The following is a 25,023-nucleotide window of genomic DNA, read 5'->3' as shown; positions in this document are numbered from 1 at the left end:
ACATGTGGTTTATGGTTTTAAGAGCCTGCGGACACGTTACCTTCATCCTGGCGTGGCACAGGAAGTGGGACTGCCAGCGTTCTGATCAGTCCACGTGTCACTCTAGGAGCTTTTGATGGGGTCAGAGATGTAGTCAATGGCAGATTTCAAGTAATTAGCTCCCATCTAAATGACTATTGACTGCCAGGAGGTTGTCCCTCTCTCCCCTCTCTCTCTTCCTCTCTCTCTCTCTCTCTCTCTCTCTCTCTCTCTCTCTCTCTCTCTCTCTCTCTCTCTCTCTCTCTCTCTCTCTCTCTCTCTCTCTCTCTCTCTCTCTCTCTCTCTCTCTCTCTCTCTCTCTCTCTCTCTCTCTCTCTCTCTCTCTCTCTCCCTCTCTCTCTCTCTCTCTCTCTCTCTCTCTTTGATTTGAACCGGGCCTCACAGGCCCTCTTTATATTGCCAATAACGGTTGTTGACTGAGGCCCGTTCTCTGCCCGTGGAGAGATTGAGATAAGCACTTTCATTCAGATTACAGTGACCGGGAGAGAGGGAGAGAAAGACGAAGGGGGGATGAAAGCAGAAGAGAGGAGGTGGATAGGAAAGAGAGAGAGAGATAAGAGGGTAGGAGAAGGATGGATGAAAGAAGGCAGAGCAGATAGATAATCTCTGTAGAGATGGTGATGTTGGGAGAGATGGAAGGAAAACACTGTTTGAGTCCAGCCATAGCCTAAGCAGTTATACACACACACACACACACACACACACACACACACCTGCAAGTCAAGCTGAGATGGGATGAAAAGAGGCCTTTCTGGTTGAGACTTTCCTGTGGAGACCTTCTGTGCTGGAATAGTGGTCCCCCCAGGGGAAAAGAAAAATAAATGAAGGAAAAAGAATCTCTGTCTGTGTGTGTGTTTACGTGTGTGTTTGTGTGCATTTGTGTACTTGTAAACAAGTGCGTATATGCGTGCATGTACGCATATGTGTGCTGCTCCATTTCTGGATGATAATAGCTTCAGTAAACCTTTCACCAAGGCTGTCTGATCAAGGACTGGACTGAGGCATTCAAAGCTAACTGCCTCCAGACAGCTATATCTGTCTTTTCGCCCTTGGGGGAAATACTACTGTTACACTCTCTTTCTCAGACACACACTCTCACACAACACACTCTATCTCTTTCTGTTTCTCACTTTCCCTCACAGTCTGGCTCCCACTTTAGCTGGGCTATTTTCAGATCGTCAGCATCTCCAGAAGGATTTCCCAACCCAATATTTATTCATGTCCATATATTTCAACCCCCCACCATCCCATATTCACCCCTGCTGTTTTGCCGTGCTCCCCCACACTCCTCTCCTTCTAAAAATAGCTCTGCTCAGTCCAGCCCAGTCCTCAGTGTCTGTCCAGGCGTGAAACGTCGACAAGTTTGGCGGTGCTAGGAGGTTGAGAGCTGTCTGCCTGTTTACCCACCTGCCTGTCTCCCTGTCTTTGTGCTCATCTCCCTGTCCGCCTGTCTGTGTCAGAGGAGAGGCGGTGTCTAGAGGAGAGGATGGGGTGTGGGTGGGTGGGTGGGTGGGTGGGGGTGGGGCCTGAGTCGAGGAGCAGTTGGAGTGGGGGGCTGTGAAGAAAGGTGGGTTGGTGCGTGCTGCAGATGACAGATGGAGAGACAGACTCTCTACCTTGCTGGTGTCACTGTCACCTCCTCTGTGTATGAATGCTGATAGTTTTGCTGTGGTTGTGCCGGGATGCGTGTGCGTGTGTGTCAGAGAGACACACACACACTAAGTCTGCTAAGGGCTTAGACTTGGATGGATCAGTGACATATGGGATGTAAAACTAACAAACAAATATTGACAGAAAAACTAAAGGAATTACACCTCCTAAATTCTTCTCCCAGAGGAATCTGACAACAGCTGAGCCTTTTGCCGCCTCTAAATTCTCTCACAAAATGTCACACAGTTGAGATCTGTTTCTTTTAAACAACCGTATATATGTACGTGTGTGTATGTTTTTACTGTGTATGCCCAGTGAGTGTGTGTGTCCAGTCTGTATAGCATCAAGTCTATACATAGTTAAGTTCACTCAGTGGACTTCATCACTCACCTCATCACCGTAGTGACAGCTGTTCCCCTGCAGCCGACCCAGCCAACCTGCTGACTCTGAAAGAAGCCCATCCCTCTCTACTGTCACCCTGCCTCCATCTAAGCCCTCTGTTCTCTCCATCTCATATCTCCCTCTCAATCTCCTTCTACCCTCCCCCTTCTCTCTGTAGGGGAAAAGCTGCTTATGTCTAATGATGCCAAGATCTCAGGTTTTTTTGGTTCTCACCACTGGCACCGAAGCACGTCTAAACTTAACCATCTTTGAAGGGCACCCCCCCCCCCCCCACACACACACACACACACACACAGGTTGCAGCTAACACCATAATCACTGCCTCTGTAGTGACATAAATGGTCTGTTTAGCACACAAACATCAAACACACTAACCCAGCTATCCAGATTCAGTACTAATAGCAACTGTGTGTGTCCTCTCAGTATCTGTGAGTGTGTCTGTGTGTGTTTTCACAATGTGTGTGTTGTGACCATGTTTGTTGTCCTATGTGTGTGTTCACCAATAATTGTAGGTATTGTATTTTAGGACTATGTGTGCTCAGCCCTGCATCACATGGCAAGTCATGACATTAGATGATCAATTGAAGCCAGTCATCATGTTAGACACAAACATATGTGTTGGGTATGGCATTATGGCCCATGTGTGCACTGCAACAATTACCAATACCCCCACACACACACACACACACACACATACGCACACACACACACGCGCACACCCTCCAGGGATTTACACACAGAAATACACACCTTTGAGTTGAATAACAGTTGTTTAAATGGGAGCAGAGCTACACTCTCCCTGGGGTTTTTACTGATCTGTGCTGATGGGGGGTGGGGGGGAGCTGGGTTATGGGGTTTTGGGGGGATGGAGGTCACAAAAGGGAGGGCAGGCTCTGGGGAGTGGGTTAAAGAAAACAGTTAATTGGTGTATTGTCTCGGTTGTTTTGTTGACAAGAAGGTTGTGTGTGAACAGATGTACCGGAGCCTGGTGGCCTACATGTGCCTGCTGGTGCAGTCTCAAGCCCCCCGCCCCCCCCCCTCCCCCCCCTCTGCCCCAGGGTGGATGTGAAGGGGTTAACTCCACTCTGCCCACTGGCCTTGTTGTCCTGACCCGTCCTTCCCCTGTTCTCAGCACTCAGCGGGGCTCACTCTGACTCCAACTTTGACTTGCATACTAACTCCCTCTTATAGGATCGACTGTAGAGACTCAATCAGAGCATTGTTCTCTCCTTCTCCTCTCTCTCTCTCTCTCTCTCTCTCTCTATCTTGTTTTTTTCATGTGGTTATGTCCGTTAGGTAGAGTTAGATGATTCCCTCTCTCTTTGTAAAATGTAATGGTAGACAGCAGGTATTTTTCCACATGGATAACCAGACAGACAGACAGACAGACAGACAGACAGACAGATAGGCAGATGGGTAGACAGACAGGAAGACAGGTAGACAAGCAGGCAGACAGGGAGACAGACAGACAGGCTGCCAGGTCTGTTAACTGGGACAGCACAGAGGAATAGAGCCACTACCAACCCATGTCCTAGCCTGTATCACCCCTCCCATCCATTTGTCCTTCCCCCGGTCCTCCAGCTCCCCCAGTCCTCCAGCCCCCCCAGTCCTCCAGCTCCCCCAGTCCTCCAGCTCCCCCAGTCCTCCAGCTCCCCCAGTCCTCCAGCTCCCCCAGTCCTCCAGCTCCCACAGTCCTCCAGCCCCCCCAGTCCTCCAGCTCCCACAGTCCTCCAGCCCCCCCAGTCCTCCAGCTCCCCCAGTCCTCCAGCTCCCCCAGTCCTCCAGCTCCCACAGCCCCCCCAGTCCCACAGCCCCCCCAGTCCTCCAGCTCCCACAGCTCCCCCAGTCCTCCAGCTCCCCCAGTCCTCCAGCTCCCCCAGTCCTCCAGCTCCCCCAGTCCTCCAGCTCCCCCAGTCCTCCAGCTCCCCCAGTCCTCCAGCTCCCCCAGTCCTCCAGCTCCCCCAGTCCTCCAGCTCCCCCAGTCCTCCAGCTCCCCCAGTCCTCCAGCTCCCCCAGTCCTCCAGCTCCCCCAGTCCTCCAGCTCCCCCAGTCCTCCAGCTCACACAGCTCCTCCAGTTCTCCCCCACAGGCTGTATCGGCTCTCTCTCATCACTTGGTTTATATTCCTTGACAGCCCTCTTATCTCTCCATCTCCTCCCACACCTAATCCCTCCCCCAATCACCCCCCCCACACACACACACCCACCACTGCCACCACCATTAAATAACTATAACCTCCCCCCAAACGCCACTTCCTCACCGCCGGCCCTGTCCCAAGACGGCACAGAAAAACATCCGGCAACATCCTCAGGACAGATCTCATCTCCTCTCATTTCACCACTGCTGTCACTACCACTCACTGCTCCTCAATCACGACTGCTGTGTGTGTGTGTGTGTGCGTGTGTGTGGGGGCATACGTGCGAGAGAGCACCAGAGAGCTAGTGTGCAAGTCAGTGTGCACACGGGTGTGAAAAGAGCAGGTGTCTGGTTGAAGGTTTTAATTTTTTCTGAGTCAGTCACTGAGCCTGTTAGTCACAGCTAGCCTGAAGTACTGTAGCTAGCTAACTATCTGTCCACAAAGGATGGATCGCAGTCATAGCTCACTCTCTTCCACCAACAATACATTTTCTACGTTGACAACGCTTATGTTGACCACTGAAACTGCAGAGCTGCAATCTCTAGTGCTTTAAGATGGCTTCAGTCACAGCTCAGTATACATAGCTGGATGTTGTCAGGGACTTTAACAGACTGTCTGGAGTTCCTGTGTCACACAGAGCTGAGTCAATGAAAGGACTCCCTTTCTTTCTTTCTTTACATACTCTCCGTCTCTGTCCCCCTCGTTCTCTCTCAGTCTCTCTGTCTCTCTTTCTTTCAATTTCTCTTTCCCCCTCTCTTTCTTTCTCTCTTTTTCTTTTTTCTATTGCTCAGCTCTCCAGAATCTGCAGTTTGTCCTGAGTTAACTGCACATCTCAGGCCACTCCTCTGGTCTCCCTGGCAACCAACATTGCTGCTGAGGCATGTCCTCTTCTCCTTTTGAAACTTTTCTTTAAGAGTGGGAGTGTGTGTGTGTGTGTGTGTGTGTGTGTGTGTGTGTGTGTGTGTGTGTGTGTGTGTGTGTGTGTGTGTGTGTGTGTGTGTGTGCGTGCGTGCGTGTGTGTGTGTGTGTAACAGTAATAAAAGGTTTACGTGTAGAGCATTCTAGTAAATCTTTACCCAACCTTTAAAAGTTTGTCCCTCATCTGTCCGTCCATCCGTCTCTCACACACAGGCCAGTGTGAGCGGGTGACAGACTCCCGGAACCAGGGTCATTCTGCTATAGGTCAGTTGTTTGTTGTGTAAAGATTGAGGACATTGCCGGAGGCTTTTCAACTGAAAGATAGCCTGCCCTACTTCAAACAATGTTAGTGTGTGTCCGCGTGTGTGATCACCTCCATGGCCTCGTCTCTTTCCAACTGGATGCTCTGCCACTTCAAACGCCTCAAGGTGTTTCTCTCTTTTTCTTCCTTTCTTCCCTCTGTCCATAAAGGAGTGTTCTGGTGGCCTATCTGTGTACATGCATGCACTTCCGCACATTTCCGAGTGTGTCTATGTGTGTGTGATAGTGGCACAGGCCATCAAGCTCAGTTTGAGGACTATAATAAAATGACAGTTTACCAGCTTCCTCCCCTCTCTCTCTCTCTCTCTCTCTCTCTCTCTCTCTCTCTCTCTCTCTCTCTCTCTCTCGCTTTCTCTCTCTCTTTGTCTCTCTCTCTCTCACTCTCACTCTCTCTCTCTCTCTCTCTCTCTCTCTCTCTCTCTCTCTCTCTCTCTCTCTCTCTCTCTCCTTCTCCTCTATCTCCCCAGGCCCCCAGCTTACAGACGTGTGTTGTTAACTGTCACTAATGACTCATATATAATGTAAGCAGGTGGGGAGAGTAGAACATCTCCATACTGTAGGAATCTGGACGGATACTAGAAAGTTCTGCAGGCTTCTGTCAGGGTGTGTCGGGTCTAGCAGTGGCACTGCACTGGAACACCGTTTGGAGAAAAGCTTGGAACCTTGACGCAGACCTTTGCTGTGAACAAATAGAAAAATATTAGACAAATATTTGAGCCTGGCCAAGAGGAATGGATTCTGTGTAAAAGACTTGACCCAGGTCTGTTAGTCTGTTTCTGTTCCCCGCATACACACACACCCATATAAACAATATGTAAATTGTGTGTTGTTATCAAGTTATCATACAGTTTACCAAATAGATTATGACAGCATCTGCTTCTTAATCTTCTTAATCTTAATGCATCTGTGGCATTAGCATAATTTGGAACATAATACGTTTTTTTCTCAAAGAATTCCTCAAACCTCAGCCTCAGATTTTCCTTCTCATTGTGGGGGGGCCTATCTCTGACTGTACCTCTGTGTGCCTTTGATCATCTTCATTAGATATGGGTCTAGCTGAATCCTTGCAATTGTGTGTGTGTGTGTGTGATTGCATTGTGTTTGAGGTGTTTGTATTTGATTCCTCAGAATGTGTGTGTGTGGAGGGGGGGTTGTGTTTGATCTTATTCTGCAGCTGTGATCATGGCAAAGTGTGTTTATGGCTTTGTAGTCAGACCTCCACTGTGAGATCATAGACTGATTTGCTCTGGTCACAGAGGTCTCTGGGACTATCTCTTTCTCTCTCTCTAGATGTCTCTCTCTCTCTGGCTTCTAGATCAGATGTACAAACACATTTAGCATAAAAGGCCAGCCTCCCATCTCCTTTCTCTTCTTTTGTCCCCTATCTCCTCTCTCTTGTTCTCTGTCCTCTGTCGCCTTCCTCCTATCTCCTGTTCTGTCCCCTATCTACTATCTCCTGTTCTGTTCCCTATCTACTATCTCCTGTTCTGTTCCCTATCCCCTATCTCCTGTTCTGTCCCCTATCTCCTGTCCCCTATCTCCTATCTCCCGTTCTGTCGCCTATCTCCTATTCTGTCCCCTATCTCCTATGTCCTGTTCTGTCCCCTATCTCATATCTCCTGTTCTGTCCCCTATCTACTATCTCCTGTTCTGTTCCCTATCTCCTATCTCCTGTTCTGTCCCCTATCTCCTGTCCCCTATCTCCTATCTCCCGTTCTGTCGCCTATCTCCTATTCTGTCCCCTATCTCCTATGTCCTGTTCTGTCCCCTATCTCATATCTCCCGTTCTGTCGCCTATCTCCTATCTCCTGTTCTGTTCCCTATCTCCTATCTCCTGTTCTGTCCCCTATCTCCTATGTTCTGTTTCTGTCCCCTTTCTAATTTCTCTAATGTTCTCTTTCCCATATCTCCTATTCCGTATTCTATTTTATCCCCTATCTCCTATCTCTAGCCCTGTGTCTTCTATGTCCTATCTCCAATCTATAGCAGAGCTTCTGCCATCTCATGATGTAAATCAGCAATAAATTCCACGTCGTCTGACCATGGCCGTCTGACTCATGCACACACACGTCTGATATGAATGTGTTCACATCTGCCTCCATCTTTGCCTCTTGGCAGTGCTCCAATGCTGTTGAATCCACTGTTGACCTGAAGGGTGTAGCTGCCGGAGTGTGTGAGCTGGGGCATCAGTCCTATTGTTGTCCCCAAACTAAGACTCTCTCTCGGCTAATACGCTGTCCTGGGGCCTTCGGAGGACATGCTGTTAGGACAGATGGCACCCCCGATTCCAAATCTACTGCATCCGACTAAGGGCGCCTCCACCTACATGTTTAGGGTAAACCCTGCATGTTGCTGTGTGTGTTTGTACGTGTGTGCGTATGCATGTGTTGTTTTACTGTCTAGAGTGTAGGGGGGGTTGGTGGCCTCTGATCCAGCAGGATTCTTCCTAGTAATCCTATTACCATCATAGTCCCTTTGTCAGGCCATACCAGACCATGCCTGGCTAGGCCAGGCCAGTCCAGGCTAGACATCAGCCTTTTATGGACACAAGCACTCAATTTCCATCTTCTCCCCTTCTGGACTCCTGTTGTCCAGGAACCCTAATCCTTGTTTAAACCCCTCTCTCTGTATCTCTGGTAATTTGCTGACTAACACTTAGTGGTTCTTGTGTGAATGTGTCTGTCTGTATGAGAGTACCTGCCATTATAGCCCTGGGACTGCTTGTCTTGGACATTCTTGTCAGAAAGGCACTCAAGTCCCAGCACGCATGGAAATAGCACACACATACACACACACACACTGCAAGAATGAACCAAGCAGTGGCACACCACTGTTGTGCCAGACTGCTAAAGAACACTGATATCATCAGACATGTCCTGGTTTAAGAGTGGCTTACAGGTTTACAGTAGTGTTCTTTTCTGGTCGCCTTTTTCTCCTTATCTCAGCACTACTGTTGTACCACAGCAAAGGGTAAGCCTTGAACGGTGCCTCCCCCTGCCTACACACACACAGCTCCTCTCTGCAGTGCCCCATTGCGTGTAACCCGGCTGTAACCTACATTAGGAGAAAGGTCCGTTAGATCTGACAACCCACTAATGCTGCCTCTCTGGTTTGCTCTCTCTTTCTCTCTGTCTATCCTACCAGCCAGTGCCAGACAGCCTCTCTGTGTGCTGCCAAGAGTGGAGCCCAGGAGCCCAATCAATAATATCTGCACTCAGGCGGAAGTCAATCGCACACACACACAGACTTGCGCATTCCTACACACTCAAACACACACAAACTTTCTCACTCTCTCTTTCTCTCTCTCTCTCTCTCTCTCTCTCTCTCTCTCTCTCTCTCTCTCTCTCTCTCTCTCTCTCTCTCTCTCTCTCTCTCTCTCTCTCTCACACACAGACAAACACACTTTTGATCTGGGTCAAGGTTGTTGTCATAACGACCGCCTGTGTAACTGCTCACTCACAGACTGTCCCCTGCTGTCTGAAGGTGAGAGCTCTGATTCTCTTCACATCTGTTGAGAGACAAGAGAGAGCAGGGGAGAGAGAGTGTGTGAGAGGGCAGTTTCTCTTCGTGGAGGTCATTTCGTAACAGAAAAACCAGCTCAAGTCACCGTTTGGCCATGTCCAAGGCTAACCGAAAGATACAGGATACTAACAGAGTGAAACAGCCACTGTTCAGTTTGAGGGAATTTCTGTTGTTTCCGTGTCAGCCTTCAACTGTTCTACCCCGTCCACACAGTGGAGTTTCTTTTCAGGTTGAAATGCCAGTCTGTCAGCCAGCTGCTGCGTTTCTCAGCTCGGTGCACCAGCTGAACAGGACGTCTCATTGTGTATCTCCCAAAAACTTCTATTTTGGGGGGAAAAAGAAAAATCCCCCCCTCAACTCCAGAATTGTATTGAGGACGGTTGCCGGGATACTATCTATAGGGCTCATTGTGAGGCCCTGTGTGGGGCCCAGAGCCACGACAGTCACCCACAATGCCCTCTGCATTCCGTTGGCTCTTGAGCCCCCCACCCTACACACCCCCAAAGGGATGCTGGGAAGTCTATAGTTTCTCAGTCGGTCATTCCGTCTTTTTTTTGTTGCAAAATGGAGATCCACCCCTTTTCATGGCACTTTCTTTGAGAACAGGATGGGGAACACCACCCACCCTCCTCTGTCTGTGTTTCAAACCAACCTAAAATTCATTTCAATCTAATCTTGGATCAATGGATTCGCTCCTGTTAGGCTACCTTCTCATTGAGGGACAGATGACAGGTAACTAAAGCTGTCCCCACTCAGTCGATGTGCTCTTGGTCCCTTTCGTTAATCTGCACATGAACACAATTGTAGCTGTTAGCCTAACTACAAACTCTACCATACTTTGTCTACAGTTGATGTTATTAATCCTTTAGGCAAAATGGCAAAGAAATCTGTGGTATGGAAGCATTTCATCAAAGTACCCGGTGACTCAAAACATGTTGAATGCACTCTGCCAACAACGGTTTATATTCCATAGTTCGACGTTGAATATGATATAGGCCTACCACTTGAAAACCGTAAGTTGGTCTACTTCGCTAATACATGCTAACACACGCTGGGTTGAAAAATGTACATGTTGTTAACATCACACAAAATGGTTTGATGAAAAACATCATGACATTTATAGAAAAAAAAAAGGTTCACATTTAGATTAGTCAATTTTCAGAAGTGTTCAGTCGAGTCTTGGTCGAGCAAAGAAAATCTTAGTCGGGGACAGACCTACGAATAACACTGTGTAATTACTGGAACTCCAGTAATCATGTAAGGTGTGTGTGCATGTGCAGCCTGCGTGGGTGTGTCAACAAGCCATTGATCTTGATCTCTATCCACCTCTGTGCATCCACTGTAAGAGTATAAAGTAACGTTGTTGATCATGGGGACCCTAAGCCAGACAGCCCTCTACAGTTACTCTCTAGACTCCCAGACCAGGCCTCATCCTCGGCTAAGGGGATCCGCAAGACAACTGGAGGAAATGGTGGGGGGAAAATGTGAGAACCGTAGGAGAACCATAGTGGAACCATGCATGTCACCAACATGTTGCCTGTTTGTTTTTGAATGTTGGTAGCTGATGAAAATGTGTGAGACCGTCTGTTTGAGAACACGGGTTGAGATCTCAGATGTGGGTATTTTTCTGGGAAAACGTTGGTGATTGATTAAACGGTGTGTTTCTTTCTGTGGAGCCAGTGTTGCACTTGTGAAACGTCCCTCTATGTCTCTGAGGACGGACTAGTTGCATCAGAAGGGGGGGGGGGGGGTGTCTTGAAGTTCTGTGGTTTTGTCCTTCAGATGTTACTGGTTTTCCCACTCAAGGACATGGGAGGGGGGGTGTGTTCATATCTGCGTGTGTTGGGGGGGGGGGCGGGGTAAAAGTGTGTTTTTGTTCTCGAGGGGGATAGCAGGGGAGGGAGATTGGAGGCCACCTGAACAGCCTTGGGTCTGTTCAGGTGTCTGTTGAATAACGCACAGGGTATATAAATAAAGCACAAGTTCATAGTTTATTGACTCTTACTATCATTCCTTGGCATCTGTTTATTGTTGGAATGCTGCTTCAGCATTCCAAGTATTGTTCTTTGAATCTTTATTCAACTTCTATTTCTTCCAAGACACCTTTCAGCGCCTTCAAATCTTCAGCTATTAAAACCGTTCAGCTATCAAAAAATTCAGCAGTTTCAGGCCATGGGTGCTTTTCAGCTTTGTACCTCTTATGCTTGAATTAATATAAATCAATATTCATAATATTTTTAACATGGGTTTCCAATTGAGTTTTCTTTCAGATCCTCTCAAACTTCTTTAAACTTCTTCAACTTCCAAATCCTTCTTCTTCCTCAATCAAAGCTAGAGCCACCATTTAAACTTTAAAATGTTGACAAAACCCTAAACTATTTTTTAAATAATTCAGCTTTTTGATATCTATTCAACTTTTTTCAATATCACTGATTATGTTTCATGACTTTTTCAAGCCGTTTCTGAGATTTACATGGGTGTTTACGTGAAACCCTAGAGTGCAGACTGAAACGCTTAGAGTGGAGGGCAGCTTCGGATGTCGTTGAAAAAATATTTCTAGTTTGCCAGCATTGCCACAATTTTCGCTCTTCATGCTTCGTTTTTGGATCAATAGATAGCTAATTTTGTGCTGGTCGTAGACAGCTGTCTGTTGAATCCAACAGACGTACACATTTGTTCAGAGCCCCACAAAAGCGAGACAAAGTCCAACTCTCGCCCCATAGAGACCAATGCAAATCTGGTGACAAAATCGTCAGAGAAAGCAAAAAGAACAAGATTTTGAAACTGCCGGTAGAGTCGTATTTCTGACGGCACAGAAATATAAAGGACATCTCTGGTTTCGGCAGAGTCTTGGGTCTCGGAAAATATCCTTATTTTTTGGATTGGACGTATAGTTTTGTGTCTAGGTTAACTTGTTTGAGGTGTGGATTCTAGCTACATTTCTGTTATTCTCTCCCCTCAGCGCGTTAGCAATCATAGCTGCACCATCACCGTGGCAACGACAGACACGCACCACTCAGTCTCACGTAGGTGATTGGTATTAGCTGATTAGTGGAGTCACAAGACAGAGTTTGATAGTATTTCAACCTAATACAATTTACTCTGCAGGTGCTGCTAATATCTCCTTTACTACTATTGCTAATGGAACTGTTTTATTCTACTACGCCACTGAGTGCGTTTACTTGACCATGAGAAACCCGATACTAGCAATTGTCGGTTTATGCCATATGATTACTCCGTTTACATGTGTAATTAGTTATGCGATTACTCAATAAGCGCGTCTACATGATTATTTTTATTAATCGTTGTATGCTCCACGGACAAAACTTGCACCATCATCCTTCAGCAACAAAGTATCGCCGTGTCTTCCTGTATCGGCCTATATGCTGTATGTTTCATTCAATCAGCACATTTAATCCTACTAAGAAAGCCGAGTAAACGCACTCAATGCACACATCTGCTACTGCTATTACTATCCCAACTATAATTTCAGCTGTTAAGACTATATTATTTTTATGACTAGCTAGCCTAGGCCTACTTCTTCTTCTGTTTACCAGTTCAGCTTTCAGCTTCTCCCGCATTGTATTTCAGCTCTTAGCGTTGTTAGATGATGCAGTTCAGTTTCCACACTGCCTCTTTTGTGTGACTCACACATTTTTGACATTCATTTCAGCTTGCGGGTATTTTCTAATTTCTGTATTTTCTGCAATTTAAGAAAAATAATTTCATCTTTCAGCATTCCAACGCATTTTCAGCAGGAAATGCCTTTCTAGTTTATCTATTCTTCCTTTTTTGAGTGTGGTGAATTTGACGGCAGGCGACAAACTTCTCTTGTTGTTTCTTTTTTGCCCGAGAGGGAGACAACATCTTTCCCAAGTGCCACGGCCAAACAGGATGTGGCATATCTCTGAATAAAAGAAGCCTGTTCTGATAATAACATTGTAAAATGTTAGGGAGTCAGGTGGCTGAGCGGTAAGGGAATCGGGCTAGTAATCCGAAGGTTGCCAGTTCGATTCCCGGTCATGCCAACTGACGTTGTGTCCTTGGGCAAGGCACTTCACCCTACTTGCCTCGGGGGAATGTCCCTGTACTTACTGTAAGTCGCTCTGGATAAGAGCGTCTGCTAAATGACTAAATGTAAAATCAATGGGGCACCCGTCTGCTGCAACTACATGTCAAGATGTTTGTCTGTCAACTTGATTTACCGAAGCCTGACTAACATTTTCGCTTTTAAATAGAAACGTCTGTCTGCCAGTCAAGTCACTCAGCATGTGTGTGTATGGGCTGGTTTAACTATGCTTGTGGGGACCAGAAGTCACATCAAGAATAGTAAAAGAAGGACAGTACATAGAGTAGAGCAGCCTCATAACTCAAAATCATTCAAAAGTGTGTACAGTTGCAGGTTAGGCACAACAGCATTACAAGGGTTAGCCTTTAGCTGAGGGGGCGTTAAGAACCTGGAGCCAGCTTGCTTTTCATCGGTCCCTGTTCCACTTAGCGCTCTATCATCACTATTCGCCAGACGATCGCTGTTCTTATAGATTACATTGTAAAATGCTGACTGGGATCTCTGTGGCTGTTCGGCAGAGACGGGTAGGTTTTAGACCCTCAGGCCCAGCCAGATATGTTGCGTAACTTAATGTTCAAATAAGTTGTGCATGTGCCAGACCAGAGTGAAACTTTCCCAGTGTCCTGCCCTCGCCTATGCATCGAATTTAGTGGGAGGAGTACGGAATATGCTGACACAAAGAATAATGCCAGTTCACTGCAGTAATGTTAGATTAATGTTTTCTGTTAAAAGCTGCTGGATATGACAGTATGTAAAGTATGGCTGCAGAGCAGGGTTAGGGTTGCAGAGCACGTCCGGTCTCTCATTGTTTCTAATCCCACTTAGTACTGCTAGTTTATGTACCCTTAGCATAGATAGTCCACATATTTAAATTTTAGGTATATGTTTATTGTATGCACCTTCCTGCCAAAGCAAATTCCTTGTCTGTGCAAACTTTCATGGCGAATAAATCCCATTCTGATTCTGATTCTTTATGATTCTACTGCAGTGGAGTCTCTCTCTCTGAAGACCAAAATGTTACAGAAATATCTCAGCCTTTTCCACTTAGCTTTTTTTTCTTTGCTACATATAGAGTTTTGGTACCTGCTATCTTGAAGTTTAGAGGTGGGGTATGCCGTGAGAACTTTTAATTGTTTGCTTTCCGGTATTTCTGAGAGAAAGGAGAACAATGTAGGTGCATTAAAGTCTGAATATTTCAAAACACATTTGCACTTAAGCAAAGAACATATTCATACTTGGAAGAAGTTACAAAACACTTTTTTCTTCCATCGTCATGCCAACATGTGAATAATACAAGACTAACGTTTGCCTTTTTCACGTTATTTTCTAGGAAGTGTGTGGGTGTGTGCAGCGCTGTTTGGTTTTCAGATGTTGAGGACGTTGTTGAAATCCAGTATTATGTTATTTTGCTAGACTTTCTCCCTTCTTGTCTCCCTTCTTCACTTTCTGCCTCCCCCTTTCTCTCTTTCTTTCTCTCTCTCTCTCTCTCTCTCTCTCTCTCTCTCTCTCTCTCTCTCTCTCTCTCTCTCTCTCTCTCTCTCTCTCTCTCTCTCTCTCTCTCTCTCTCTCTCACTGTGTTTGATGAGCCCTGTCCTGCTATGATACTTTATCTAAGCCCCCACTTCAGTCATGTAACCCAGACTCCACAGTGTCAATGTGATTGTGAGACAGAGTCTGACCACAGCTCAGTGGGCTCTGGGAGTAACAGTAACACAAAACATAAACTCATACGCATGTATTTCACGTTTGACTGTAAACGTTCAGTAACGCTGTATTCCATCAAATGTTGTTTTGTTTCCCAGAAGGTCTGATCTACTTATGTCTCCCTCTCTCATCTCCTGGCTGTTTCGTCCCAGCTTGATCCATGTCCGGGTCTCCCCGCTTTCTTCTCATGTTCCATCCTCACTCTCCCAATGTCTCCCTCGTTCTCTCTCTCTACTCTCTTTATTTCTATCTTTCTTTCTCTCTTTCTTTCTCTCTTGCTCTCTATTCTCTCTGTCTCTGTCTCTCTCTGCGTTGCTATAATCAACCCTCTGAGGACTCTGGGCAGGGTAATTAGACTCTCAATCTTTAATCACCACAGCTGGAGAGCAGACACACTCAGAGAATAAGTTGTTTTTGTTTACTAAGCATATTGGTTCATGCTTTCACACTCCTAATACACAGGCAGGCCCAGAAAAGCTAGCTTGCCAATTAGTCCATGCCACTCCAGAAGGTCAACAAATGAAGGAAGTGGTTGTGTAATATCTGTTCCTTGCTCCTGGCTCTGCTTCTCTCCTCTCCCAGACGGTCAAGTAACACAGCCCAGATAGTCGGTGTTCTACGTGAGTGTGTGAGGCTTGGTGGTCTGGAGTGGTAGGAAGGGTGGGGGCCATCACTGGACCTGGGTTCATGTTTAAGTGAGGAGGAGCAGAGTGATGCTGAGCGGAGAAGACGTAACGGGCATATTAGTTCCTCCAGCACACACGCTCACACAACCACACACACAAACGTCCCACACAGGCAAGGAGGTAGGGTGTTAGTCACTGTGCACTCACACACAGCTGCCATGTCTGATTCAGTGAACGAGACTGAGATTACTTTTATTCTGGCTCCTTCTTCATTGTTCTTTTACCTCTCTGAAATATACAGGAGCTGCATGTGTGTGTGTTTGTGTGAGTGTGTATGTGGCTGTGGGTTTGTGTGTGTGTGTGTGTAGGAGCATGAGTGTGTGGAAAATTCTGAGGACTAGGTGGTATGCTTTAATGATAGACCCCCCTGCACCAACCTTCCCTCACTATAGAGACAGATGACTCATCACTGCCCGTGGAGATGGGAGGATGTTTCTGGGCTGGCAGATGCCCCTGAACCACTGTGTGTATCACAGAAGGGCAGCAGCTGGGGAATCAACCGTCCAAAAGGACAACGCTAACATTAGCCTTTCGCTTCAGCTAATATACCGTCGGCGAGAACCTGATGTTCCCAATGGTGGCCATATTGATTCCACTTTAGCTTTATGTTAGAGTTATTGTGTTCTTTTCATCTGTGAGATGAGGTGGGAGCAAAGTACAGGGGGAAAACTGGGGTGAGGTGGGCAGGGGATGTGTGTGTGTGTGTGAAGACTAAATATTATACTACTAAAATGCAACTGGGTCAATAATGTATGCACATTTAACGTACTTGAGGGGGTGGGTGCAGTTTTGTAAAGTGCAGTTTTTTCAAAGTTGTCTTGAACACTGAGAATTGATTAAGTAAGGTATAATGCCCGACGAGGTGTACAATATCACCTGATAATGGACGATCGGATGGTTGCTTCCGCGGAGTCCATTATCAGGTGATATTGTACACCTCGAAGGGCATTATCCCGCTTATACCATGGTCACTTGCCAAAAATTTTTTTTACAAACATGAATTGATGTTTTCATGTGTTTTGCAATAAAAATCTAAAGTTTTTTTTTTACGTTAGCCAACTCTGATACTTTATAGGCTAGTCCGCTCAGCTCATAATACCAACACTGGCTTTCCTTTGGCTGAGCTATTAGCCCGAAATTCAGAAAAGTAACATTTTGCAAATAGGTTAAAAGAAATATTGAAGTCACTCATTGTTGTAATGAAATGTTAGCTTGTTAAAGTCTTTCAAAATTGTAAATGGAGGCTTTGACTGCGTCCGTGTTGTTATGGTTGCTTATTTCAGACACTTTGTACAGGCTTGTATACTATGTAGCGAGCGCAATAATTTAGAACGGTGAAAAGACAGTTTTGCTGCAATTACGTAGTAGGTCTCCGTATATGACCTGATAATGGACACCCCTGCAGCCAATCAGAATCGAGTATTCACCCAGACCATGGTATAAAATGTAATATCCACCCTGTCTTACCGTGGGTTTTGCGTGTTTGTAATCCTCAGTATGAGTTCAAGGCCAAGAACATCAAGAAGAAGAAAGTCAGCATCATCGTGTCGGTGGACGGAGTCAAGGTGGTTCTCAGGAAGAAACAGAAGGTAAGACCAGACCAAAGGGCGGGGACACGTTATTGCATCACTATTAGTCAATAAGCTCATGAGATACATAATCAATATCTCAAGCATGGTATTCTAATATCTGTCTCGGTTTGCAAAAAAAGAAAAACATATATTTACAGGTCTGTCTATGTGCTGTGATTGATACAGTATGTCCCTCTGCCCTCCCTTCCCCTGATCCCCCCCAAGAGGAAAGAGTGGACCTGGGACCAGAGCAAGATGCTGGTGATGCAGGACCCCATTTACAGGTATACCTACATCCTCTGACCTCTGACCTCACCCAGCTGTACAGAGGAACCCGAAGGAGTAAGGCTCAGCTTCTGGGGTTCTGCTTTTGGAATTTGACATGGTCATTGACAGGAATGTCTCCTGTCTAGACTGAAGTCTGCCCAATCACAGCCTCTCGTTAAGACTTTGTTTACATGTATTCACTCAGCTGGCACTTTTATCTGAATATAAATAGTAAGTGCAGCAGATCCATCAAGGACTACAACTTTATCATGACTGTCCATTCAAACCACCAAGAACAGATTAGTATACGGCCAAGTAGCCACAGCTCCTATAGCAAGGACACCCTTAAAAGGAGCCTTCTGGAATGACGCTGATGCTTTTATGTACCCAAAGTCCCTCTCTTATGCTCAGCTAATGGGCCTTGATGTACAGTATGTGACAAGCGTACTTACACTTACTTACTGTAGGGGACAACATGAATTATTCATGTGTCGCGTGTGCGGCATGTAAGAGTGTTTAGGGACGTCTCTGGACTGGTGCTCTGGCCACTGGACGACGTCCAGTGTGTCTGTGTGACCTATTGTACTTTTAATAGAGCTTACAGTATTTGTATTAGTTTTATTTTATCATCTAGTTTATTGACTAGCTAATGTGCTGTAGAGAGGACAGGCAGCTTGTGTGTAATGGTGAGTGAATGAGATATGTTATGGGATGAATGCATGTCTCTGTGGGTGGATCTCATTTGGCTGAGCCACACATCACGTTGTGGCGGGGGGTCTGGACCAGAGATGTACTGAAACCAGCCTGCAGCATTCCTCTCCCAGCGTTGGTGGTAGTGCTAGGCTCCGAACAGGGCCACCGGGATCCTGCAGGACATGGTTTATAGTCCTGCATCAGTCCTGGCTGGCTGGTTCTGGCCTGGAGCCAGAGTCTTATGTGTCCTATAGGGTACAGTGACCAGGACAGAAGCAGCAGAACGATTGTTAATATGCTGTATGCGGATCCTGCCTAATCTCGTAGCTGGTCTGGATTTACGACCATAACTAATGCTCTACCACTAAGCCCGGAAGCAAGAGAATGTTGACAGAGAAAAATGTGCGCCAGCAATGTCACCCTGGAACTTTTAATTGGTCATGTCACAGCATAGCAAAGCAGCATCGACATGTTTGCCCATAAATGAAACCAACGCTTATCTACAGCGGCATAGGAAGTCTGCCTGAGCTCCCTCCCCCCCCTCCTATCTAGCTACGGAAGTCTTGATAGACTCTGAATGATTTAGGATGACAGCCACCAGAGAGGTGGGATACAAACCACACACACTCTCCCTCTGATCTCCAGAATATACAAGATAGTGTGCATATTAGGTATCTGGCAGGTTCATTTGAAACTGAATTCATGTAAGCCAATTTAAACCTACATGAGTGATGTTTTTTTCCTAGGATTTTTTACGTATCGCACGATTCCCAGGACCTGAAGATATTCAGCTACATCGCCAGAGACGGTTCCAGCAACTCGTTCAGGTGCAACGTCTTCAAATCCAAGAAGAAAGTGAGAGAACACCCACCGACCTACTTCATGCTTTACGCCAAAGACCGGCACTCTTTCTTTCTCTCTGTTTTATCTCTGTACTGTATGTCCCTACCACAACCTCAGGTAATTCCCTCTGTCTATGTCGGTGTCATTTTGCTGTCGAGTGTCTAACAGAGGCTAATGGGATGAAAATTTAGCACTCTTATTTTTTGGCAATCACCTCTACTTTTCTGTCTCTATTTCCCTCTTCTTCTTCTCTCTCTCTCTCTCTCTCTCTCTCTCTCTCTCTCTCTCTCTCTCTCTCTCTCTCTCTCTCTCTCTCTCTCTCTCTCTCTCTCTCTCTCTCTCTCTCTCTCTCTCTCTCTCTTTGTCTCTGTCTCCATTCCGGTTCGTTATCTCTATTTCCATTTATCTTTAAATTCATATCTCTCCCTCTCTTTCTGTCTCTCAGACTCAGGCCATGCGTATAGTGAGGACGGTCGGCCAAGCGTTCGAGGTGTGCCACAAGATAAGTCTGCAATACGCCCAGCAGGACGACAACGGCCAGGCGGACGGAGAGAGCGACAAGTCCACAGAGGAGACTGCCACGGAGGGTGAGCGACCAACACTGGAAACACTGTCTACAAACACACACAGGCAATGTTTACATATGAGTTAAGGTTTTGCATTGTAATGGTCTGTGTGTGTGTGCCCCTTCTCCCAGGTTGTCAGCTGACAGTAGCCGAGCGTGAAGAGGAGGTGGCCGTGGTGGCGACGGAGCCCCCGGCAGGAGGTGCGCTGTGTGAGCAGGCGGTCAACGAGATCCTCCAGAGCCTGGCAGAACTGAATGTGGTTAAACCTGGACAGACCATCAGGGTGAGGCCTCACGCGCGCACACAAAGACGTGCACACAGGCACACGCGTGCACTCCCTCACGTGCAGGCATCCATAGCTAACACACACACAAACACACTTTATCTATGATGGCTCAGCGACAAAAGCAGAGAACGTTCTGTTCTATTATTCACATTAGCAGCTGGCCAGTGCGATGATAGCAGTGTCCGTGCTTAAACTGTTACATGAGCACTCCACTCTTCTGTTCTGTTTCTGCTCTTTTGCCTCTGTTCTGCTGACACACTGTGTTCTGCTGACACACACTCCCCCACAAGCCTCCCTACGGAGTCAGTGTTGAATGTCTGAGATGAAATGAAGAGACAGAGGGAGAGACGGTAGGAGAGGGGAGGATAAGAGATGGACGGACAGAAGTAGGAGTGACCGGGAGGAAGAGAGAAAGGGTACATTGTGTCAGTCCTGCCCCTTGGTACCTTCCTCTGCACTCCCGTGTCAGTCAGGTTCTAGAGAAGCATTACCCCTTCTAGAACATTCCCACTCAACAGCCAAATAAGGGGCCAGGATCTGTTCCTTAAGGAGATAAGAGGGATCAGAGGAGGAGGAACATGGAGGGAGAACCAGAACGTTCCTCTGGGCTATGAAGGGGGGGCCACATAATCCCCCAAAAAAAGAAAACGTGAATGCTTTCTTTGATTTTGGAGAGAAGCCTCAGTAATCCAGCTGAGTCAACCTAAACATCTGTTCCATACAGATAAAAAGTGAATGGAGGGACAGAGAGAAAGGAACCAAGGGAGGTGTATAGACAGAAAGAAAGAAAAAAAAGGAAGGAATATTGAGATTGTGATCAAGCGATGGGATAGAGAGGGAAAGGAGGAGAAAAAGAGCTTGATCGTGGCAGAGAGTTAGAGATGGAGGGACTGAAGGTGAAAGAATAGAAAGAGAGACAGGGGAAGTAGTATTTCCTCATGTCATCATGACAGAGTGTGGGTGACAGGGTCAGAAACCCACCTTGCGCCAACTACTGATTGTACCCTTTTGGCAATGACACAGCAAATTAGCTCCTGAAGAATGACACTTGGAACAATGTCAAAAGATGTCAAGTAACATTGTGTGCTTTGTTGCACCTTTGCACTCAAATATTACCAAAATTCTCTTAAGTCTATGGCACATGGCAACATGGTAATAGTAGCAAACATAACCAATATAATCTCTGTCAAATGTTTGTAAAATATATATATATAAAAAAATAAAAAAATAAAACCTGTTTCCACACTATCGCTGTAAATATTATATTCTAATTGAAATTTGTACCACAGTCTTTCGTAAAAAAAATCTCTAATTACCTTAGTGTTTCCTAGTAAAAGGAAACTATTTTAGTGTATTGTTAGAGCTCCCTCCAGTGGTGGTATGTTGCTAGTTAGTCATTAGACATTCACATCACCAGGGTTGTTCCAGAAACACAGGCTCTTCATCCTCTCCTAAACCCTTCTCACACAGAGCACTAATCTCTCTCCCTCTACGTGGCCCTGACACACACACATACACACTCCGTAAACTCATCTTGCTCTGAACGCTAGGATTGTCATGAGATCCCTGTAGACATGCATACACAAGCCCACACACTCAATTCTTCCTCCACGGACGAGAGGAGAAGAAAAGAGAGAAAAGCTGCTTAAGAAAAGATGCCTGCCTCTCCCGCAATCATACTCAACTGCCTGTAGAACTCACATAACTGCCTGTAGAACTCACATAACTGCCTGTAGAAACGCAAAGACAAACACGGACACACAGTCAAGCACAGACACACCAACACACACAGGCACATACAAAAACCCAGACTGGTAAATGAAAGCACCTGGGATCTCCCCTCCTCCTCTCCTCGCCTCCACTCCTCTCCTCTCTCCTCCTCTTCTCTTTGCAAAACATACAGTATGTCTATGGAGGGAAAAAAAGATGGAGGGAGGAAAAGGAATGAGACACAGGGAGCATCGGTAGGAGAGAGATTGAAAAAAGGAGGAGAGACAGAGAGATTCACATCTCCTTCTCTCTCTCTCTTTGGCTGTCTGGTAGGCAGACCATGACCTTCACCACGGTCATGGTGACAATGCTGTCCATGGCAACTAGTTCATGACACACTCAGGCGTACACACACTTTGGAACAGTCTGGTTCTCTCTCACACACAAATATACACTCCTTATCTCTCTCTCCCTCTCTTTCTCTGACACACTGGCAACAGCCCATGACACAGAAAGATCCCAGCGGGCGATGTTCACATCCACGTTCCAGCTTAGTCTCGTTTTTGACATGTGTTTCTGTGTCCCCAGGACTTTGAGAGCGGCTCCCTGTATACGTTGACGTCCCAGGGCCTCTCTCCCAGAAGCCCCTGCGCTCCGTCCCTCGCCCCGCGTGCCTCCCAGCACTACCTCCAGCTGCTCCAGCAGCAGCTCCAGCAACAGCAGCAACACACACAGGTGGCTGTGGCCCAGGTAGGACACACAGATACAAGCAAGACTGACACCAAACTCACAACTTCTTGAATGTGCGCCCGTGCACACACACACATGCATACAAAACCTCAGTTGAGGGTTACCCAGCCCATCTGTTAGTAGTAGTTTGGTCCAGATGTCCACCACAGTGAGAGTCAGCGGTCTGCATGAGACATTATTGACTGAGACTCACACACAGACGCTGCGTGTTGCTACCTTTCCACCCACACACTCACTCATAGCATAAAAACAATGTAGCATGCTGTGTTTTATGTGAGAGGTCCACACACATGCAGAGTCCAGCACACTCCATCAAGCCTCAGTCCAGCGCCTGTCTGCCAACCTGCAACTTTGTGCATGACCACTAGGGGCCACTGTCTTCACAGAAATGGCATGATGGACTCAAACACACACGTGCAGTGAGAGCTTAGTGAGGACATATCGCAGCGCACTGGAGAACGACTAAATCAAGCCTGCTATTGTCACAGTAAAATTGGTCCTGCATGCGTCAACACAAACGCATATTTGTGTTTAGCATATAATTTCCGTAGCGACCGCGTTGCCCAGAGAATAATGTTCTTGCTCACTCAGTTAGTTATATACACAAACAAACCTGGCCCCCTCATTATTTTCAATTTCAGGTGGATCCAGGCAACGGAATTCGAAGCATCCAATTAGATTTTCCCCTCATGGAGTCTTGAGCTCTCTGAGGGAGAGGGGAGACTACTGTAGCCTGTAATAGCAAATGGAATTCTTCATCCAGAAGAACTCACCCTGACATATAAACAAACAGAACTACCAGACTCATAAAATAGTTTATGTCTCTGAAAGATGGATTGCCTATATCTACGTAACACACGCACACCCCAATAATACATTGAATCCAGTTCCCTTCTCCCGCAGGCCCCGTCTCTGACCCCTCCTCTCTCCCCCTTCAGGTGCAGCTCCTGAAGGATCAGATGGCTGCGGAGACGGCAGCCCGTATGGAGGCCCAGGCCCGCGTCCACCAGCTGCTGCTCCAGAACCGGGACCTGCTCCAGCACCTGGCCCTGCTGGTCCAGCAGCTCAAAGAGCTGGAGACCCCGGAACCCAGACAGAGCCACCCCCAGGGCCTGGAGCAGGGGGAGCGCGGGCACACTCAGTCACAGAGTAAGACACTCAAAATACGTAATACACCAAATACGTACTGGAGCTCCATGTGTTGTAATTCAAAAGGAATCATGGCCAAGTGAATAGTAGGTCATTATTCAACTCTGTCTTTGACCCTTTGGCCCTCTTTTAGGTTTACACTAGGAACCGTGTTCCTGGAGAGCTATTTCAAACAACTGAACACATACAAAAGCATTTAACAGAGATTTTCGTTTGTGCTTGCCTTAGAGACCAGTGTAGTTTTTTTTCTGAGTTTAGGAAGCAGCCAGACTCCATGGTGATATTTAGGCGACTAGTAGTAAGAAGTCAGACCGGACCGACAAAACTGTTTTTTGCCGGTTTGATGACCAGAGGGGACCACACCCACAGTACACACTGCTGCTGTGTACACAACCCTCTGAAAACTGTCAACAACAACAAATTAGATCACACACTGACTGACTTTGCCCCACAAGATGATCTGGTACTGGGATATTGTAGACCATTACGCGCGTGCACATAAGATCTCGAGCTGCAATGAGATCTCCCAACTCAGATAACACTGTTACTCATAAAAAAAGGTTGTGTCCAGCATGCACACACGCAGCAACTGTTAGAACATCGAGTACTGCCCACAGATCATGCAATGCTACATATGCTGTTGCTGGCTTAGTGTAGTGTGTGTGTGGGTGCTTGTGTGTGTGGACGGGTGTGTGTTTAATGCCAACTTTAATTGGGTTAGGTCTGGTTCCACAGGATGCTCTTCCAGATAATCTAAGACATGGTCCACTCACTGGCAGGTGCTGTCTCTTATCCTCCTCCCCCCCACCCCCCCCCACCCCAGTTGGGGAAAGAGAAAGCAAAGGGAGGGAGAGCAATTGGGATGAAGACAAGATGAGAGGGTGGGATGGTGAGCATGAGAGAGGGAGGGATGGGAAGGGAGAGAAAGAACGAAAGGATGAAGTGAGAGGGAGAGGGGGGTGATGAGCTAGAGAAGAGAGATGAACTGACGCGGGGAAAGGAAATAAGAAATAAGGATTAGAAAACATGCTGACATCAAGAGTTTGTGTGTGTCTGCGTGTGTGTGTGTGTGATTGGTGAGATATTTGTGTGTGTTTTCTTTTTGTCCTTTTGAATTGTTCCAAAATTGATTTAGGACACTTTTCTTTGTTTACTGTAGATGGCCAGGAGTCAACATGGAGCTCTGTTACCACGTCAACCAGATCTTTGTCGCTGAACCTTAAGAACCACTACAACTCGGACCAGCCAATCACCTCCACCCCCGCAGCCATGTTCAGAAACACCCCTCTCCAGATGGATGGTGCCGAGTCCTACCTCAACCTCCTCAACCTGGAGAATGGGACCAAACCAACTGCCGTTCAGAACGGGGGTGGGGATGCCCTCATCGGACCAGCCAATGGGAGAGCTGGGAGCAAGGGCAGCTCAGAAGTGACCTCCAATGAGGTGGTCCAGTTTGAATCACGTAACTCTGGAGCTTTGGATGAACGGTAAGAGACCCAGGCTGAACCTGCCGCTGTGTATAGCAATATAGGAGTTGACTGATGGTGGTCGCTGGCTGACTGTCCCTGTCAGAGACTGTACACTATGTCCGAGACCAGGAGACAGAAACAGGCCATTTCACCAATGAATGTTGCTCTTGGCTGCAGATTTCTCGACTACAGCGAGTCTGAGCCAGAACTGTCCCTCTCTCCCAGCTAGTGGGCATGTGGATAGAACTCTCTCTCCCTCTATTTCTAGTTT

At 46.8% G+C, this 25,023-nt stretch overlaps 1 protein-coding gene across 2 annotated transcripts in view; it reads left to right on the top strand.

Moving 5' to 3' along the window:
* The window catches only part of si:dkey-34e4.1 (carboxyl-terminal PDZ ligand of neuronal nitric oxide synthase protein), a 30,379-nt gene extending 5,582 nt beyond the window's left edge, over positions 1–24,797 (top strand). The window contains exons 3-10 of one of the 2 annotated variants that reach the window (XM_062477865.1): positions 16,945–17,037; positions 17,206–17,303; positions 18,726–18,834; positions 19,268–19,409; positions 19,520–19,671; positions 21,973–22,134; positions 23,073–23,283; positions 24,443–24,797. In XM_062477865.1, the coding sequence (XP_062333849.1) occupies positions 16,945–17,037; positions 17,206–17,303; positions 18,726–18,834; positions 19,268–19,409; positions 19,520–19,671; positions 21,973–22,134; positions 23,073–23,283; positions 24,443–24,774 (1,299 nt within the window). In that variant the 3' untranslated portion in view covers positions 24,775–24,797. The remainder of the gene's footprint in view (positions 1–16,944; positions 17,038–17,205; positions 17,304–18,725; positions 18,835–19,267; positions 19,410–19,519; positions 19,672–21,972; positions 22,135–23,072; positions 23,284–24,442) is intronic. The other variant, XM_062477866.1, reaches the window with a different exon arrangement.
* The last annotated feature ends 226 nt before the right edge of the window (positions 24,798–25,023 follow it).

The sequence above is a fragment of the Osmerus eperlanus genome, chromosome 14 (assembly GCF_963692335.1).
Source record: "Osmerus eperlanus chromosome 14, fOsmEpe2.1, whole genome shotgun sequence".
Taxonomy (NCBI): domain Eukaryota; kingdom Metazoa; phylum Chordata; class Actinopteri; order Osmeriformes; family Osmeridae; genus Osmerus; species Osmerus eperlanus.
The sequence above is the reverse complement of the archived record's forward strand: the minus strand, read 5'-3'. Positions and strand labels throughout refer to the sequence as shown.